Source organism: Nematolebias whitei, chromosome 4, assembly GCF_014905685.2.
Source record: "Nematolebias whitei isolate Nwh7 chromosome 4, NemWhi1, whole genome shotgun sequence".
NCBI classification, from domain to species: domain Eukaryota; kingdom Metazoa; phylum Chordata; class Actinopteri; order Cyprinodontiformes; family Rivulidae; genus Nematolebias; species Nematolebias whitei.
The window spans coordinates 18,518,652-18,540,278 of record NC_056501.1 but is presented as its reverse complement, the minus strand read 5'-3'; the positions used below and the strand labels follow the sequence as shown (position 1 = coordinate 18,540,278).

Here is a 21,627-nt window from a genome sequence, read left to right as displayed (position 1 = left end):
TTTCTTTTTATGCAATGTCACAAATTGGCCATAAAGGTTAGGTACTATTTACCCCCCTGCATTCCTCTGGGTGCTGTGAAAGCCCCCTGATGGATGTGCGCAAACTAGACGTTAAAAATACACAAGCAAATTATGTTAATCTATTCGTCTGGACAAAAGAGGAAGTATCAAAACCTTCGGAACAAAATGTGACAAGAAAAGGCGACAGCGCAAGATTGATGTCAGGGTGATGAAGTAAGCCTGAAGGGGGGCGGGGGGAACCCATAAAATGAGCAGCCGCCTAACTCATAAATAATAGAAACATAAAATGTCATATGAACTTTATTTCAAGAGAGGGTGGTCTAATAAAGATGCAGGTTTAAAGAGGAGTTGAGAAATTCATTGTCATGAGAAGGCCACACGGCTTGCCTTTGGCACAGACAATTACTCAGCGCACGTTGACATTCAGGTCTGAGCCGGACCTTCACTAAACAATACAACCTGGGACTCTTGAAATTCTTTCTCTCCCCCATCTCTTTTGCTTCATGTTAAATCTCATCCGTATTTTTTATTTGACTCCTTTGGAGTCACCCCCACCGCCTCACCCCTCTTTACACTTTTCCTTGTTCCCCCTGCTTTACAAATTGACACAATATGATAAGAGATTGCAGCCGCCCTGTCAGCCTGGTGCTCATTGATAAAACCATATCTAATCCATCTTCAGCACCCCTCTGTCACCAAAGCACTCATCTTTGAGACAGTCAATGCACACAGGAGCTGTCTGGTTCTGAACCGAGCAGAACAGAGTCAGAGTTTATCGGACTCAAACTCGTGGAAGAGGAAAATGGAGCCTCGTGAGCAAAATGACTTTGTCCTGAGATGACGCCGAAACGTTTATGCAACAATTCAGTAGCATCAGAGACAAAAAAATAAATAAAAAAATAAAATAAAATACCTGTGTGCATTAACCTTGAGTGCATGCAATTTATTAAAAATTCAGAAAGGCATAATAAAAAATAAAAACATTGTATTTCCTGAAGTCTTGTACAAGCGGAAAATAACAGGATAATACTGCAATGTTCTAATGAAACGCAAAAAAAAATAATTTAAAAACACAATAATTAAATCACCTTGTAAGACTTCCACACTATACTTCCTAAATATGATCTTGTTTTTCTGCTTTAACACTTTTAACAATAATAATCTATAATAAAAAATAAACTTCTGATAATAATATTAGGGCAGCTGTGGCTGAGTGGTTAGAGCAGTCGTCCTCCAATGCAAGAGCTGGGGGTTCGAATCCACCAGCGGTCACATGCCCAAGTGTCCCCGGGCAAGACACTGAACCCCTCATTGTCTCTGATGTGTGTCCCATCAGTGTATGAATGTGATAAAGCTCTGATTAGTCTCTTTTGAATGATTTGTTCAATTAGCTTTGTATAGATCTAGTAGAGTGCTGTATGAATGGGTAAATGAGGACACAGACTGTAGTGTAAAGCGCTTTGAGTGTCTTGATTAGATAGAAAGGTGCTATATAAGTACAGTCCATTTACCATTTAATCTGTTCAAGCTGTGCCAATGTTATTGAAAAGTTGGTGGATTCAAGGGGGATTTGGGGTAAAAAAAAAATAGATTTTCCAACATGAGCACATATAATCTGATGATAACTTTGAGCAGAAATACCTGTAAGTGTAAAAATGTATCACCTTTTTTTTGTGTGTGGATTTTATCAAGGCAGCACGGTGGCGCAACTGGTAGAGCTGCTGCCTCTCAGCGAGCAGGTCCTTGGTTCAAACCCCGGTCCAGGGGCCTTTCTGGGTGGAGTTTGCATGTTCTCTCCGTGCATGCGTGGGTTTTCTCCGGGTACTCCGGTTTCCTCCCACAGTCCAAAAACATGCATGTTAGGCTGATTGGTAACTCTAAATTGTCCCTAGGTGTGAGTGAGAGAGTGAACGGTTGTTTGTCTCGTTTGTCTCTATGTGGCCCTGTGATGGACTTGCGACCCGTCCAGGGTGTACCCCGCCCCTCGCACAGTGATTGCTGGACATGGGCACCAGTGACCCCCGTGACCCAAAATGGAATAAGCGGGTAAAGAAAATGGATGGATGGATGGATTTTATCAAAAGAAAACTGCTTTACTTAAATAGTATTGCAAATCAGTGTGATAAAGACCCACTATAATAACATTTGTTAAAATTATCTATAGTTATTCTACTGTTATTGCATGAGGGGTGTGGTGGAAAAGAGGTTAGAGCAGGCAAGCCTGTGATTGGAAGGTTGCTGGTTTGAACCCTGGACCAACAACATCAAAATGTAAGGGGAAACGTAAAGCATCCACACCTGCCTCCATCCTCATTTGCCCAACTCTGGGCCCTTGAGCAAGGCCCTTAACTCCCACCATGTGCTCCCCTGGGCACCCTAGATGGCAGCTCTGTGCTCCACACAGAGGGCTGCGGTAGCTCGGTGGTCTGTGGTTGCATCAGGAACGACATCCTGTATAAAACAATTGCAAAGTCTCTGTGCGACTTAGATCGCTGTGGTGACTCCTGAGGAAGGGAGCAGCCGAAATAAAAAATATAAAAACTCTAATGTTATTAAATAGATACATTACATATGAGTGACAGGACACTAGTGGCTTTGTTTAAAATGTTAGCATTGGCTTTTGAGTGTGGACCCCCTCCTGCCTCCACAGAATCTGGTGAAATATAAAATTACTCCCTTCACTTGCCTGAATCCTTCACTCTGCGCCACCACGGACAAGAAAAAAAGAAAAAAACTACCTCTAACTGTTCTGCACCAAAACATTGTTTACGTCTGTTCTCTGTTCAATTCCAGTCAAGAAAAACAGTCATCACAAAAACTACACACATTCACTATTCAAATCCTTATGCTTGTTAAATCTGTCAACTTTTAGCATAAGATAAGATAAAATAAAATAGAACTTTGTTGATCCCGTAGGAAATTGTTGTATGTTATTGTATGTACAGTAGTTCCTCGATACTTCGCGGTTCGACTTTCGCGAACTCGCTCTTTTGCGGTTTTTCAAAGTAAGAATGGACATGACACAAAGTTAGCTGATTGATGGATGAGCCACATGATCGGCATGGATTTTTATTTAATTAATACTACTAATAATAATACTAATACTATATACATAATCTACGACTTACTACTTGTACTACTTTTCTTACATTGCGGTTTTTCACTTAACGCAGGGGCGCCGATAACGGAAACCCCCGCCATAAACGAGCGACTACCGTATTGTTATTTAATTGTAGTTCTAACAAACACATAGTTATTGTGCATATTATTTTTTACCTTTTCAGGTTTTAGCAAACATTTAAAGTCTGTCAAACTGATGTTAGTAATTACCTGGGTTTTAAAGCCCCCTAGTGAGCCTGTACTAGGCTGTTTATTTCACCAAAAGTCAGTAAATTTTGTAGCTTGTTGAAAACATTTGTCTCAAAACAGCCAATATTTTAAAAAGAGTAATGAGTGGTGCATTTCTGATACCCAAGGCATGGCAGTGTGTGTGTTTCACTACCAGAAACATGTTCAGACAGTTGGTTTTGTCTTTTTTTTTTACTTGGATAAAAAGTTTAAGGAAATTTCACCTCTTGGCTATCGTACACAGCTGACGGACAGCTCATAGCAACAGGCGATGGAGTGTGTACTGGATAACTGGAGAAAACTTCACAACTTTTTAGTTTCCCATCAAAAAGTATTTGAACCTGGGGATGGTAAGACTGGAAATACAGTGGTTCTGATACTGTGAATTTTATAAACTGGTGTATTGAAACTAGCCTACGACATTCCTAAAAATATACTCCAGTGTCGCAGTAAATCTGCTGTGATTTCAATGTAGCAACTTGTAAAAGTACACACGCATTTGTGCAATGGGAACTAACCTGTATAATTAAAGATTGAAAGAATGACATACTTTAATGAATATATTCTTTTTTAAATTTAATGTACTCAAACAAACATTCCACTGTGAAATTAGCTCATAAGAGCAAAACATTAGGTGATGTTACTAAGTATAAAATGTTCATGTCTAATATTATAAATGAAATGATGAGCAACTGCTTCTGGAAGTGACTAACTGCTGTCACCTTTGTGAGTGCATTAGGAACAGCAGGCACACGAGTGGTTTGATCTTTCCATGCATACTTTTTATGTGTTTATACTCAAGCCTCTTATAGAGTGTGTGTTCGAAAAAAAAAAATGTGGCAGGTTGTGTTAAAAAGAACAAAGAAGAATGTTCTTGCTCTGACTTTCTACATGCAAAAGCATAAAAAAAATTTCAAACAGGGCAAACCTTGTGGAGTAACTGAACAGAGGGCCATCACCAGAATGTCACACGTTTTGTCTAATGTCTAACAAAGACCTTCACACTCACAGTGACACCCCAGCCCTGGAAATGCCAGCCCAGCTGCTGGGGTCGTACTGCATGTGGGTGTATGCAAAGCAATCAGTTTTCCCTGTCCTGTGAATTTCTCTTGAAAAAAAAAGGCAAACAAAATGCTTTTTTGACAGGTAACTCCGAGGCATATTGAAAGCAATCCTGGCAATTACACACACACACACATACACATGCACAGACCACAGAAGGAGGAAAAGCCTGCACAGAACTGAGCCTCTGTCCTGTCTACATAAAGTGATGCAAGGTTACCTGGAAAAAAAAAAAATCAGATTCACAGGGACTAGAATATCCATCTAGAGAGGGGACAGGGCGGGGGCACTCAGAATAGCTCTGTTCATTTTCTGGTGAAGCGAAATCATTTCAGTGGTATCACTGCTGCTGATGAAAAAAAGGCTTTGGAGCTCCACTACCAGGAGGAGGGGGGAAAAAAAAAACTTATTTTTTGCCCCCCACAGTACTTTCTTTGAACAACGATTAAAAAGAAAAGCACTGTATATGAACGAGGAAGAAGTTGTGCACGCTTGTGTTCAATGATGCTTTTTACTGCGAAACATCGCTGGGCAGTAAGCCATGCAGTGACAGCTGCCGAGTGAATCATTTAAAGAAACCTCAGCAACAAAGTTCCAACCTCGAGGGATGAATTTGCCTCGCTTTAAAACTCAACAGCATTTGCAAAAATCTGCCCGACGAAATTTATTTACTGTAAAAAATGTTAATGTGCACTAATTAGGCCTAATTATTTGTGTCTAAAATGAATGAAACATTTTTTTTTCCATTTACTGTTAAAATAAACAAAAATAGCAAATTATTTTTTCATTTATTAGTTTTGTTTGCCCAGTCAATCCTATTGGTTCACGTACTAAACAACAAAAATGTTATCCAATCCAGTTTTACGACAGTTTTACCACAGTTTTACATAGATTGCATTTATAAATTTAGTGTTTGTTTATACTTGTTTAACAGAAAATGGCTGCTTGCTTGTGCACGGCTGTGTTGTTACAATTACAATCACAGCTGTAAGTGCAAATAATTTGACTTTCTGAAAACACAGATGGCCACTTCTAAATTATGTTATCAGCCGCAAAAAATCACTAAAAGCTGTGGAAAGCACAAAATAAACCATTTTCCTTGTTTCTGAGTAATGCAAAAAAATTACTCACTACATTCTGGGTCTGAGTTCCCGTCTCCCTCTGTGCGGCTGTTTGGTGATGTTTGTTCGTAGTACTCCTCCTGGGGGAAGCTGAGGGGGAGAGGCTGGGTGGTACTGGCAACGCTGCTGGGCTCCGGGTCCCCCAGCCCGCTGTCACTACAACTCTCCTGAGAACCATCTGGAAGATGGAAGGTCACGCGGCGCTGAGTCTGTAACGAATAAATCGACAACAAATGTCTTATAATAAACCCTTCTCTCCTGTGTAATTATGGCTTCAATGTAAAACGAAAATAGTAAAAATCTCAGGAAAATCAAAGGATAGACGGAGAAAACCAGAGGATGTATTAAAAGTAAATAGTTCTAGAAAATAAAAAAAAAACATAGTAAAAAATTTAATTCTAAGTTACAAGTCAGACACTTTTACTCAACTCTAAGTTTGGTTTTGTTTTAAAGAGTATTACGAGCCGTACTTTAAGGACTTTCTCTCCGGCCAAATCCCATTTTCTATTGTTATTCCCACCCCTAAATTCCAGCTATCCATACATTATCTTTACTTGCTTCTTCCTTTTCAGGTCATGGGGGTCATTGGTGCCCATATACAGCGGTCACTGTGCGAGAGGCAGGGGACACCCTGGACAGGTCTCCAGTCCATCACAGGGACTCATAGAGACAAATGAAACAAACAACCATTCGCTCTCTCACTCTCACCTAGGGAAAATTTACTAATCAGTCTAACATGTATGTTTTTAGTCTGTGGGAGGAAACGAGTGTACCCAAAGAAAACCCATGCATGCACGGAGAAAACATGCAAACTCCACCCAGAAAGGTCCCCAGCCGGAATTTGACCCGGTAACCTCGCTGAGAGGCAACAGCTCTACCAACTGAACCACCGTGCCACCGGTCCCTAAATTGAAATCACAAAGTGTGGCTGTTAAACTATTACTTTATGACCTGAAATGCCCCTTTAAGAAGTACATTGATGGTTCCCAATTTGCAGAACAACTGCCACTGATGGTACTCAAGAGTCTTTTAGTTGTATTTAGGAAAACGTTGGTATAAATAATTTGCAAATAAGTTAAATAACCATCATAACCTGAACTGGAATGGAAATCTAAAATTTAGAGATATATTTAAAAAAATGAGGGGTTTAAGCAAATTACACTTTTAGCACCAAAAGGAAACTAATCAAAACAAAACTACATTAGGGAACTCCTGTGGAATTTGGAATGAACGATTGTTAACCCATGTGCTAGTAGCTGCTGTACTTCAACAGCAATAGTTAGGTCTCCTTAGGACCTGCTAGCAACACAAAGTAGAAATAAGCAAGAACATTTGATTTTAATGATATTGTGTTTTTAGCTGGGACTGCAAGGTATGTGATGCTGTTTTCTGCAACAAATGCTTGGAACCATCAGGACTGAAATCACACTCTTCAGGCTTCAAACAGGGTTTTAACAGTTTGCTCATACATATACCCCTGTACAACTGTTTTTAATGTCTACTGCAATAAGCTGTATTTGGAAGATATGAGTATTTTTTAGGTTGGACTTTTTATGAAACATATTCATAACCACCATAAACCATAAGTTATCACCATTTAAAAAAAAATGTAAATAGAGGCAATGCCATACCACCACACATGGCAGGTAAAACACTATCAAGCGTGCAATTGACTTTGAATATACTGTTACATTATTTTTATGCTTGTTAAGGAAAAGCCAACACTAATACCAAGCGTTAAGTCTAAATTCTCATTAAGCTAAACAAGACAATAGAGGATGTAAAAAGCAAAACATTCTTAATGGAGTTAATATGTTGATTTCTTTCTTCTTTTTTTATAACAGCTGTTACTCCCTTTTTAATTGTGTCCCCAGTAAATCTCGCTTTTTAGTGGCATAGAAAGCTCTGCCCCTACCAATTTGCTTTGCATTGCAAAAAGGATCAGGACATCCTGCCTCTAGAGTGAATGTACAAAAAGTAGAGATACAGTTAAAAAAATATATGAGGAAGGAACAAAATTAGATTTGGCATTTGTGTGGTGTTCAAAAGTGGCAGTGTTCCAGCTGTAAGATTTTTTTATTATTCTTTCTGAGAGATTATTGAAGATTTATTTTTTTTGCCCATAGCTGCATGTATTATATTAGATTTATCTGTAAAATTAAATATATTCTTCCTCCACCCTGTAAATGTGATTTAATGAGATTTCAGTGGTGGTAATGAATGAAAGGAATAAACAAAAAATAATAATTAAAAAACTAAGAGCAATGTTTCATTTCCAGTAAAGGTGTTACTTTGAAAAATATATTGAATACAATAAGTGCTTTTCATGAGGACTTTTTTCTATGAGCGGAGGGCTTCCATATCAATGAAAACCTAACAAAAAAAAAATCCTCCTCTGGCAAGATTCACTGTTCAATATTTTAAAATATAATAAATGAAAGGTTTGAGATCCACAGTCAAAACTCTGCTCACCTTCAACGCATTAAAGAAAGAAAATACATCTCCAAGGTGGCTTATCTCCAAATACTGGCACATAATAACACAAACATCTACATTTTAAAAACAACTAATAACAATAGACAAAAAACAAATTGTAAGCAATGAATAAAAATCTATCTTTTTTGTGGTGAGTGATAGTTTCTTTGTGTCTGTCTCAGTAAAATAACCATTAAATTTTTTTTAACAAATCCAGCATAGTTATCACATCCCAATGTGACCCTTGACCTCAGTTATAGCTTCAGTGATTTAGCTTTTATTCTTTACAAATCACTGAGTCATTATTGGTCACCAGAGAGAAAAAACACAACCTCAAAAGTTAGCTTTTTTCCGACTATGTGAAGCATATCATTTGTTTAAATTTAAAGTCTCCAGCCCTACTCATCCCTCTGTTCATACAGAGACGTTCCTGGCACATCTACGCCTGACAAACAAAGATGATTACCATCAATGTGAATTGTGACAGCAGTGCTTATTCACGGGTGAATGAGTGCAGTCAGATGGCATTTACAAGGGAAGCCCTTGCCCGAACGTATTCACAGTTGCTTGTTTAACACAGCATCCATCATCTTTACCTGCTTTTAATACAGAAATATGACCAAACTTTATCTCATCATTACAGGGACTAATTAAGAGTGTGACCTCGTAACCCAAAACTGTTTCTGGTCTGTTGAGTCTATTGAATTACTTTCCAGTTAATAAAGCAACTGCAAGACCTATAATTGAGAACCTCCGTGATACACACCCTGAGAATAGATGGGATGTGTAATAACATGTTGAACTATGTGCTAATTTTTCTGCTGGTCTAATTTCAGTACTACAAAAAAAAAAAAGATAACATGCAAAAGCTGAAACTTTTATTTGTATGAGGTTGTATTCGGGATCACAGGAGTGTATATTTATTTCTGTACATTATCAGTTTATTTCATGCTGGCTTTTGACAAAGTCCCACGAGAGGTTGTTTATTGGATCCTCAGACAGGAAGGCATTACGGAGAAGCTAGTTCGGATTGTTAGTTCCATGTACAAATGTGTTAAAACAACAGTCAAAACTGACAAAGGCAACACAATAGCATTTGAGATTAAAGTTGGTGTTCATCAGGGTTCATGTCTCAGCCCACTGTTGTTTATTGTTGTGACGGACGGAGTTACTGAGGTTATTAGGAGAGAAGTGTCATGGAATGTGTTGTATGCTGATGACGTAGTTGTGGCTGGAGATTCTGAAGTTAATCTCTAAAATAGTTTCAGATGGTGGCAGCAGGCACTTGAGAATAAAGGTCTGAAAATAAACACAGCAAAAACAGAGACCATGGTCTGCTTGAAAGCTAGCAAGACCTTAAGAATTATTGATAATAGAAACAATAATTGGATGTTCAAACATCCTGGGTCAGTGATAAATGCCAAAGGAATCTGTGAAAAAGACGTTAAATGTGGAATTGGTGTGGCGTGGCAAAAATGGAAGGAGTTGACAGGAGTCGTTTTTGACCCAAGGATGTCGATTCATATTAAAGGGAACGTGTACAATAAGATGGTGCACCCAATCTTGCTTTGTGGAACTGAGGTATGGACATTCAAGAGAAAGGAATAGGAACTCATGGAAAGAACAGAGATGCTACGTGGGATTCTTGGAATATCCCTCAATGATAGACGGTGAAATTATGATATCAGAAAAAAACTCTTGGCATGGCATGCATCATGGATAAGAAACATGAATCAAGAATGAGGTGGTATGGGCATGAGCAGTGAATGGAAGATAGTTAAAAACAAGTTAAAAAGGCTATTAAATGCAGAAGTTTTCGGTCAACAAAGCAGGGATCGGCAGAAAAAAAGGTGGCTGGTTATGATCCAGCAGGATATGAAGACCCTCCATCTTACAACAGACGATACACGAAACAGAGCAAAATGAAAAAGAAGAATGCATGTGGCTGGCCCTGTTCTGAAATGAGCGGGACCTACAGCCTGAAGGAGAGGGAGAGTATCAGCCTATTTGATAATTCCTGAGGTTTACAGAAGTTCATGTTGCGACCTTTCTTTTGGAACTACAAAAGAAAAACAGGTTCTGTATGTGGTGGCATCTGGGAGCATGTGGGCAATCCATACACATAGCAAAACCACACTGTTAGTCATTCACATTGTGCAACACAAGCAGATGTGCCACTGATGTGATGTTTTTCATTTTTGTATTGGACACGGAAAAATGAGACATTAGGAAATCTGACGTGGCTTTGAGGTAGACCTGGTAAAATACTCCTGTCGCAGTTATACGGGCTGCAGCTCAAATTTACGTCTGTACATGATTCCTGTACAATGTATCCCACCATACAGAAGCATAAAACGCATAAAATATTATCACACCCTCAGCTTTGTTTATTACAGTGAATTTTATTCAATCCATTATTCAAAGTGATAAGAGGTTTTTTTTTTTATATATATTTTTAAGCAAACACAACTGGTGCACAAATGACCACCTTAATTTTCATCATCGCTATAGCAACAAAAGCAAAATGCAGGTCCTGAATTAAAAACATCATTAACGCATGCTTCTTTGAGCTCAGGAGGAGGTGATGTCAGTGCTCTAACAGATTTTTCCTCAGCCACTACAGTGCATAGATAATACATATATTGTTCTTTGAGAAGGACAAAATAAGTTGGAAAAATTAAAGAAATAGGAATACAAAAATGAAATAAACTATTTTTCCAATGAAGGACAAACTGCCAAATCATCAAGTGCACAAAGAGTTTTATTTAAAAACTATCAGGAAGGGATGACTAACCTAAATCCACACAATTAACACCCTGAGAGCTCAACCAAGTGGCTTTCAGAACCATGATGATAAAACAGCCAGCTAAATATTCTATTTATTTGATTCATCAAGATCCTGAGACTATAAATCCCTTTTTGTGTTAATTTGTAAGTGCTGGTAAGAAAGTGGCAAATAACAAAATAGAAAAAGGGAAAATGAATCAGGAAAAAAAAAAGTACACGATCACAACGAAACACAACCTTTCTGTGGTTATATTGAGTTTATAGGAATAAATCTGTTTTTTTTTTTATGTCTTGCATTAAATACTTAATAAAAAAAAAAGCCTATCCCCTTATTTTTATTTTATTTTATATCTGCTTTTATTTATTTCACTTTGGCAAAAAAGGAGCCAGGGACATTTCTGGCAAAACAATTCAGCTCCATGTGCCATGTTTGCACACACTTTTAAGTCATCTGAATATCTACTTGTTCTCAAACAAAGTTGGCAGCTATTTCTCGAATTACCAGAGTGCCCCTGCGAAAGCAATGCCCAGGTTCCAGCATGGGGAGAAAGGGCCCACTTACACAGGGTTGGCAGCTCAACAAAAAGCAAGACTCCTTTCCACACAATAATAAGTATGTATTCCTCTATAAATATATATATATACATATATATACAACTTACTTCAACAATGATATCTAGATTATGTTTGAATAAACAGCTGCACGTGACAGTTAAATGGCAATTAAATGGACTGCACTTATATAGCACCTTTCTATCTTATCCACATACTCAAAGCTCTTTACACCACAATCTGTGCCCCCATTTACTCATTCATACAGCACTTTACTATATCTCTACAAAGCTAATCTGAATCTGTAGAGATTAATCAGTGCTTCATTACATTCAAGCACCGATGAGACACACGTCAGAGGCAATGAGGGGTTCAGTGTCTTGCCCAGGGACACTTAGGCATGTGACTGCTGGTGGAATCACACCTCCAACTCTCGCATTGGAGGACGACTGCTCCAACCACTCAGCCACAGCCGCCCAATTAGGGCACAATCATTTTGCTGAATGAAGTGCCTTCATTTTTAAACTCCTGTTTATTCAAAGTCATGCCAGATGTTTTTTTTTTTTTTTTAAAAGCTTAATTTAAGTCATTTAGATCTGTAATGTTGGGATTAAGCACCATCATTGGCTGTTGAATAAATAAAACGTTGCGTCTCGGTGGTAATGACAGATGCAAATGAAACATTAAAACATGACAGAGATTAACAAACATGCAGGAGTCAAGGTGAGTGTTTTGTCAGGTGCAATCACTTATTTAAAGAAGCCGCCAGAAATCCATAAAGCAAAGACAAGCTGCCATAAGAGATATCAAGACCAAACAAAGGCCTTTCTGTCTGAAAAAACACCACTTTTGGAAGTATGTACACAAAGGCAAAATAAACAGGAGAAATAGATGCCAAGTGCTACCACTAAAAAGCCAGAATATCCATCCCTTATCATCTCTGGTAACCACGTAGATTGAACAGAACTCACAGGTTACTAGATTAAGAGTCTTTTACGCTGAGGCCGAGGATGGAAGGCTAAGTGGCTGCTACCTTGTCCTTTGCTACACCACAGCTCTTTGAGTTTTATTGTCCCACGTACTTTACCTTGACTATCATTCTCTCAAAACAGCAGAGAAGTCGGCGCTGCAGAGAAAAAGACCCGGCTGACAACCACCTCACTGTGAGTGATAAACAGGGACCACTTAGAAGTGAATCAGGGGAGATTGGCTCTGCCATTTCAGATAAGGATCAGCTCGCGGGCACACCTAGACCTGCATAAATCTGCTCTGAGGAGATGGTGATTTGTTATAGCACACATGTCTTAGTGTGGAGAGAGGAAAAACAGTCAAATGGCAATGCCTCGATTGAAAATGCTGTGCTCCACATGCCATTTTTGTATGATGTCAAGATTATGCAACATCTACAAAAATCTCTGAGCTATTTTTTTTTCTTCTTTTTTTTTAAGGAGGGATGTTTTTATTTCTTGCTACATGTTCCATTGTAGCCTATGATGTGCTAGGTGATGTGCGTTTGCTTGGGAGCTGAGGAGTTAGCAGGAACACAAGTGAAGGAGGTGATTCTTGCAAGTGTGCTGAGACATTACTGTGACAAATCTAATGAATTTTCATAATTTCGATCTGTTGTTGACTCATCTGGGATGATGATTCTCTTAAGATCCACAAAAGGAGTTCTGGTCTCAGTACAAACAAGAGCTTTGCACAGAAATGTCATAAAACTCTTGAAAATAGTATATAGTCATAAGCTCCAAGCTTCAAAAGAACCAGTCAATAGTAATAATAATACTATGATATGAATTCAGAGCTTATCAAAAAAAAAAAAAAAAAGTATATCAGAGGGTTGGAACTATGTGCTCCAAAGTAAAAGAAGAAAAAACGGAAATCAGAAAAGCTGAGCAAACAAACTATTCAGCAAAAATGTGCTGACCCTGTATAAAAGTTGGAGCAGCATGTCAGTGTGTGCTCTGCGGGGAAGGGAGAACTTTTGTTGTTTTGTTGCCAGACTGACAAATGATTGTTGAACTATGAATATGGATACAAATGAAAAACATAAATAAATTAAAAAAACAGGTGAAAAGGAACAAAAGAGGGTGATAGTCAGATGTCACAACAAAACAGGATTTAATGGTTCTCTAAGTGAGAAACATTAAAGCATTTACCAAATAGGCAATTTGAGCTTCAACACATTTTTTTTGTTAAATTCAGTATTGCTTTACACTGCTCCTACTTTTGGGCAAAATACATGATGAGGAAAAGCTGTGGTGTTGATATGCTGTTTATAATGATGCATTTTAACATTCCTATACTCCATGAATGCATTTATTCAAAAATTAGCCACATTTTATTGACCCTACATATGTAAGGCTGTATGTAAACACACACACTTGCTCTAATTCAGTTCAGGTCTAACAGTTGCATTTTGAAACACACAAATATTAACATTTATTGTAATTAAAAAGTTAAATTGTATAAAGCTAAATTAGTCACAAAATATAATATGTAAGTTATGAGTCGTATAAGATTTGCTGTGGTTTCTTCAACAAACACTAAACACATTGTTTCTCTTGTCTTAGTCAATATGTGCAGGACTTGAAAATGAATTAGTGTAAAATTTGAGAAACAGATTCATCATATCAAATCTTTTTTTTTTTTCTTTTAAGTATTAACATCAAGGAAACCATTTGTCAAAAAGTTTTAAATTGAGTTTTGTGTAAAGTTATAAAATAAATAATATTGCATCTGTTATATATGGCACTTTAGATAACCTCAGGTTGGAGAAATGGAGTTTAATTCTGGCTGGATTTACAAAGTATAAGCTAATGTCTGAGTCTGAGTGGGTCTCAGACCAGAGTAGATTGCTGTCTTGAAACAACTCCAATAAAATAAAATCATAATGGTTCATACTAATCCAGTTTTATAAATCTTTACACTGCTGTTAATTTATGTATCACACAGCTTACCTGGCAGACATACTATGATACGCCTATAGGTTGTACCTAAAGTGCTGCAGCTAGCTGCTTCTGCTAAATGCACTTGCAAATTATCTTGAATGATATATAAATTAATATGCGTTGCACAAAATATCTTCTTCTTTCAGCTTTTTCCTCTTCAGGGGTCATCACAGCGAGTCAGCCTCCTCCATCTCACTCTGTCCTCTTCATCCTCTGTCCTCACTCCAACTACCTCCATGTCCTCTCTAACTGCATCCATATAGCTCCTCTTTGTCTTTTTCTTGGCAGCTGCATTTCTAACATCCTTCTGCCAATATACCCACTGTCCCTCCTCTGGACATGTCCAAACCATCTCAGTCCGGCCACTCTAATTTTATCTCCCAGTTGTTCAACCTGTGCTGAACCTCTGATGAGCAACTGTTCAATGTTCAACCTGTGTCAATGTAAAGAAAAAAAAAAAAAACTGCATTTGAATGAATTTCAAGGAAATATTTTGGAGAATGAAGTTGTTCTACGGTATTTATAAATCTTGTTGGTCTTAGCCCTGCTTTTACTGGACGTTTGGGGATTAAAGTGGTCAGAATTAAACATTAATACTCCAAACTGAGGCCCATTAAAGAGCTATCTACAGTTTATTAATTTTATTGTTTATAGATTCTTAAAGAAAAAAAAAAACATTTCAAAAGATCTGACTGATCATTCTAATCAGCATCGTAACCGTAAATTGCTCATTTTTATTTTTTACTTTTTTACCACAATGTTCAACACTGGGGGCAGCACGGTGGCACAACTGGTAGAGCTGCTGCCTCTCAGTGAGCAGGTCCCCGGTTCAAATCCCGGTCCGGGTGACTTTCTGAGTGAAGATTGCATGTTCTCTCCATGCATGGGTGGGTTTTCTCCAGGTACTCCGGTTTCCTCCCACAGACCAAAACATGCATGTTAGGCTGATTGGTAACTTTAAATTGTCCCTAGGTGACTGTATGAATGGTTGTTTGTCTCCTTTGTCTCTATGTGTCCCTGTGATGGACTGGAGACCTGTCCAATGTGTCCCCCGCCTCACGCACAGTGACGGCTGGATATGGGCACCAGTGACCCCAGGCAACTCGAAAAGGAAGAAGTGGGTGAAGATAATGAATGGATGGTGCAGAGATGGTCACGATACTTACATTCACAGAGGTTATCTTGCCAAGTTGACATGCTTCCTGAAACGAAAAGAAAACAGACAATACAATGAGTATTGACAGTAACTTTTCAATTATTTACTATAAAAATAGATATTTGGATCAAAGAAAACTCTGCCAAGACATTTTCAGAGTCATCTCGAGTTCACCATTGACAGCCTAATAGATTTGTGTGTTTAAAGCCTTTTTTTAAGGTGGAATTGAGAATTAGGATACATATCGATTTTTTTACTCAGATACAGAGTTTGCACTGCGTACTTCTGTGCGCAGCTGGCTCATTGGCAAAATCGTCTGAAGAGTACAAAACCAAGAAATGTACAGAATAGGGCAAACCTGACATCCTGACAACACAAGACACACAACAACTGCATGCAACTGACAGTCTGATGAAGATGTATTCTCTGCGTTTCAGACAGGAAAGGGAACAGAATATCAAATGAAGCATCAAAAATGAACAATAAACAGCGACAAGCTTCTAAATTGGGAACAAAAGATACCCGCAAGCCTGCAAAATGGCATCATCTCTCTGGGGACGGAGATAACTCTCAGTGAGATAAGAGTATTTAATTTTTAATCAGCAATTTAGCTTTCTTTGTACTGTGTATGATAATCAGAATCTCTGACTTTATTTACAAGAAAACAGAAGCAATCTGGCAACGAAGAGACACTTACAGGTGCATCTCAAAAAATTGAATATTGTGGAAAAAAAATATTTTGTTTTGTCAATCAGTTCTAGGAAGTGAAACTCATGTACTACACAGATCCATTACACATAGCGTGAACTATTTCAAGCATTTATTTCTTGTAATTTTGATGATCATGGTTTGCGAATAATGACAAACAAAACTCATTGTCTCAGAAAATTAGAATATTGTGAAGAGATTCAATATTGGAAACTCCTGATGTCATATTCTCTATTCAGTTAATTAAATCCTAGACATGAGCTACAAATGTCACATTCCTCAAGTCGAGCCACTCCTGAACCAGAGACACTCAGACGCATCTCACCTGGGATGAGGAAAAAAAAGAACCGGACTGTTGCTCAGTGGTCCAATGTCCTCTTTTCAGATTAAAGTACACTTTCATGTCATTTGGAAATCAAGGTCCCAGAGTCTGGAGGAAACATGGAGAGGTCCAGAATCCATGTTTTTTGAAGTCCAGAGTAAAGTTTCCACAGTCAGTGATGGTTTGGTGCCATGTCCTCTGCTGGTGTTGGTCCACTGTGTTTTCTGAAGTTCACAGACTCAGCATCTACCAGGACATTTTAGAAACTTCATGTTTCATTCTACTGATGAGCTTTATGGATGTGCTGGTTTCATTTTCCAGCAGGACTCGGCTCCTGCCCACACTGACGAAGGTACCAAAAGTTGACTCTGTAATATTCTAATTTTCTGAGGCACTGAATTTTGGTTATTCATTATCTATAAGCCATAATCATTTTTTCATTCAACTTTTATTTATACAGGTTAGTCTCACTGAGTCCCGATGACTCATTTTCAAAAGAGACCTGTTTTAGACAAACCACAGATGAGGTACTGACAGCAAGAAACAGACATAAAATGCATATGAAATAAAAAGTAGATAAAAGTACCGTAGTGATAAAAACCAAAATAAAATTAAGTTGAATTATGAAACGAGGTAAAATGCTAAAAACAGGAACATGTCTGCATTGGTTTTTGCATTGAACTTAACAGTTTTTTTTTAAATCCCTTAGAGAGGTCAAAGTTGACAGCTTCAGATCTTTTTGTAAGGTGTTCCAGGTTACAGGAGCAGAGTAAGAGAAGTGCTTTTTGCAGAGTTCAGTCCGCACTGAGGGAACGCTGCAGGTAATGATGTCTTGAAAGCACATGCTGTAGCTGCACTGACGAATGACATGTGCATAACATCATCAAAATTACAAGAAATAAAGGCTTGAAATAGTTCACCTTTTGTGTAATGAATCTATGTACTGGAAGCCCTGTAAATTCAATGCTCTGCCCCCTCCCCTCCTACCGAGGAAGTCTGCGGACCTATCAGAGGGACTCGGCTGAATAAACATTGTGTCACCATTTCAGGACTCTTGGATTCTCTCTGGCGCTATCCTAGGTTTACCTCGGCACCCTTTGAGAGTGTTTATGGATCTCATCAGAGAGAAGTGACTGATTATACCATTCTTATCAGAACTCCTACAGTGCCTCTGGAGTGTCCTTGGACACGCTCATCGCTCTTGTCGTCTCCCCTCCCCTGCGGAATGTCTGCGTCTCTATGTGCCTATGTGCGGGGTGTTTTTTTATTTTCAATTTTAGGCTATCTCTTTTCGGCCAGTGAATGAGAGTCTGTTAAGGATTTTTTTTCCAAAAATCCTATACATGTGTCACTTTCATTACTTTTGTCTATCTAAACAGGTCTCAGTTGTAAATGAGTCTTCGAGGCTCCATGTGATTTATCTGTATAAATAAAGGTTGAATGAATATACTATATGAGTTTTACTTTTTGAAGTGATTGAAATAAAATATTGAACTTTTTCATGAGATTATAATTTTATTAGACACAACTGTAGACAGGGGTGAAGCCAAGTGGACTGTGATGGTGGAACTGCAGAACAGTGAAGAGGAAACACGTTTGTGTCCACAGATTGCTCAGCCATAAATGTTCATCAGAAGATGCTGTCGCCAACTGGAGACGTTTAAAAATATCAATCAAAAAACAGATACATTTCTTATGGCAAGCAACTAAGGACAATTAAAAATAAAGTGGCCAAACAGCAGATAAATGACTGGATATTAATTGCACTATATTGTGTATATAATTATAAATGATTATATGTTAGTGTTGAGATAAGGGTTATATTTATGTGGGTATGAAATGATTATAAATGATCAAGCTGTTTAAATAACAAGCCTGAATAATGTGTCTTATCTTCCCTTGGCAGGAAACACCAGGCATTATATAAAGTAATAAAAGCTTTTAGCACCATGTAACTGATGCTAAATAAGTAGACAAAAACTTAGTCTCATCTGAGCTTAGTTTTGCTTTCTTTTTGTTTGGTATTAAAATGAATGCACAGCTAAATGACACAAACATACAACTGTTTTCTGCTCATTGTTCCTTGTGTTACAAATAAGAATAAGTACGATTTAGATATGTATTAAATGAAAATGTGCAAAACCATGTTTCAACTATTAAAAAAAAAAAAAAAAAAATCTCGAAACCATCTTCATGTTTCTGTTGTACATGAGTCCCTGAGGCTCAGTGGGATTAACCTGTATAAATAAAGGTTGGATTAATTTAGCACAAGCAGTAAGAATTTTAAAACAGATCAGACTTTCTTTTTTTTTTTTTTTTCTTATCCAGGCTATATGCTTGTATTTGAAACTCTTAACATTTCTGCTTGATGGCTAAATTATATATACTCTGTAAAAAATACAACTACAAAAATGATGTTTGGTGAGCATAGGTAAAGAGTTATTAACTAACACAAATAGATTATTAGTTTGCTGATTGTTAAATTCAAGTAATATTGCCCAAAGCCTTGCATGGCAAAGTTTTAAACATAGATGTGTGGGAGTTCCTGTTTTTCCTGCTGCTCTGAAGACACTAGATGGCGCCAACTTTCCCACACCTGAAGATAATCTCCATAATGAGAGGCCAGGAGTATAAAAGGCAGTAGATGACTTCTTCTCGCTGCTGGATCATTACCTGCCTCTGGTAGTCATGCTTCTAGACCTTTTGTAGGATCCTTGAAAAAGAGTTACCTGTGTTCTTTTTGCTATTTACAGTATCTTCTCCTTAACTACGTGTGCCTACACTTCTTGTCTTGTCTATTGGTTTTTAGTTAAACATAATAAGATGCAAATGAGTCTCACCTACTGCTACACAAACTTTTCGCTCAGTATCTGTAAAACTGACAATATGACAAATCCTTTTTGTTTATTTGTAAGGATGATGAGCTGTGGCAGCCATTTAAAGCTGGGTTGGCTCCAAATGTTAATCAGTTGTACTTTGTAGAAGAACATCCAATAATTAGTTCCTAAGTGAGCTCTCAAAAATTCTCTGGTAGTTGAATGGATATTTTGCTAATAGTCAGATAGACAAATGAATGAGTAGACCCCAGCAATTACAGTACATGGTTGCTTTCCTTTTATGTTAGCAAGCAAAACAGAAAAAAAAAAAAGACTAACGTAGGAAAAAGTTTTCAAATTAATGTTTACATAAACTACTATCAGTTTTTAGTTATATATATATATATATATATATATATATAGTAGTGATTTTAAAATGGCAGCTATTTGTTTTGTTTGTCCTTTTGTTTTTTGGACAGCACACGAGACAAAAATGATAGTTGAAACAAATTATTCCAGGTTTCCTTTTATAAGGTTTAACAGTACTGTGTCTGTGGTTGGATTTTTCTGTTTGGAAACATTTTGATAGAGACGGATGATTTTTCTCTTTTTTTTTCTTGATTATTCTTATTTTTTGCATATTTGACACCATCATTTGCCAGATCTGCCTGACAAGTTTCTCATTTGCATTAAATGACTGGTCATTTACTGCACATTTTTTTTGCTTCAAACTGCCATCAGGCCATTGTTTCTTACCCAAGTAATGTTTTATTCATGGTTTTGTGGCATATTTTCTATTATAGGAGACATTGCCAACCAATTAAATATATGATAACGAGCATGATGGATCTCAGAAGGTGACCTAAGGTTGTTATATATTTACATGACATTCCAAGTAATAGTTGTACATGTAATTGTTAGCGACAGTAAATGTCTAAATTTTCTGTTTTTACGCCTCAGTATTGGTTGGTCAGTGACCTTCTTCGTGCATCTACTCCTTTAAAAATAGTAGTTTCAGAGAACTCAAAGTCAAACCAGAGAGAGAGAGTTATGCTTAAGATGAGTGCATTTGTTGGTGAACCACATCAAAGTACTGAGGGATGTCTTAGCGAGCAAAGGCAGTGAAGCTCGAGCCTTGGCTTTGATCACTCCAGGCACTCTGATCATTAAAATATTGAATAAATAATTGATTAAAAACACCAGACCTTATTGTGCTCTGTTTCTATATCCAAATGTATCACTAATTTAGGATATGTGGCTGCACATGGGATAAAAAAGTGATTGTTGAAATGGAATGAAAGAACAAGCAGACATGTAGGTACTGAGGAGCAGATTGTAGCACCGTGAGACACGTTGTGAGAGAAACTATAGAAAGGTAAAAGCACAATGAGTAGCATGAGTTTTTATGCTTTCCAGTGCAAACTGGAAGTTCAGTAAAAACACCTCTTCATCAGTAAAGGTCTGAGCTCCAGCATGGCAGATTGCCATGGATAAGAATATTCAAAGGCATAGACAAGGGTAGAAAAAAAGAGCAATCCAGCTGTGCGTAGGTGACTGGAGGTGGCTGATATTTCATGTGAACTAAAAACAAGGTATGCAGAATATAAGACAGTGAGCACATGGGGCTCATAATATTGATATTAAAAAATATTTCCATTCAGCTTGGGGTTCCATACAACCTAATAAATCCATCTCACTCAGGACATGTGTTTACATTTACAGTATAAAAATGAATCAAAATTAATTAAAATTTATTCCTGCACCAACTTGGAGCACCAGCCCAGAGGTGGAGCATAAAATTTCCATGCATGTGGAGCCTCTTTGGGCCCAATTATCCATTTAATAAATGCATTACCACGTTTATATGGGTAACTAAATCAGCATATGTGTGGCCATAGTATTAATAATGACAATAAGTTTTTTTTTAATCCTGTTTTAATTTTTGTATGAAGCCAGTTCTTTAAGTAATTACACCCTGGGCATGAGTTAGTTTTAAAATTTTACTCAGATGAGTACTCAAATGTACCAAATTGAGATAGCATGAATGTATGTACGTTTTGTATGTATATTTATTCTCTATTCTTTTCCATGCATGTCTTGTTCCAGTAGCCCATTTCTCATCAGAATATTATGGCTCCCCAACATTTGACACAAACATTGTTAATCTAGGCCATGACCAAGCTGGCATGGTCTCATTATTTTATCTCTCGCTCACAGTGTGACTGAGGTTGCTTGTAGGTTGGCACCCAGCTACTGGTACATGCTGTGCATGTACCACCGGCAGATTGAGGAAGTGGCTGATATCAAG

General features: G+C 37.7%; 1 protein-coding gene across 1 annotated transcript in view; it reads right to left on the bottom strand.

Annotated features, from left to right (window-relative positions):
- Window positions 1-21,627, bottom strand: part of pcdh11 (protocadherin 11) — a 186,164-nt gene that overhangs the window by 68,544 nt on the left and 95,993 nt on the right. The window contains exons 4-5 of the mRNA XM_037675259.1: window positions 15,484-15,519; window positions 5,563-5,761 (exon numbers count right to left, since the gene is read on the bottom strand). Coding sequence (XP_037531187.1) covers window positions 5,563-5,761; window positions 15,484-15,519 — 235 coding nt within the window. The remainder of the gene's footprint in view (window positions 1-5,562; window positions 5,762-15,483; window positions 15,520-21,627) is intronic.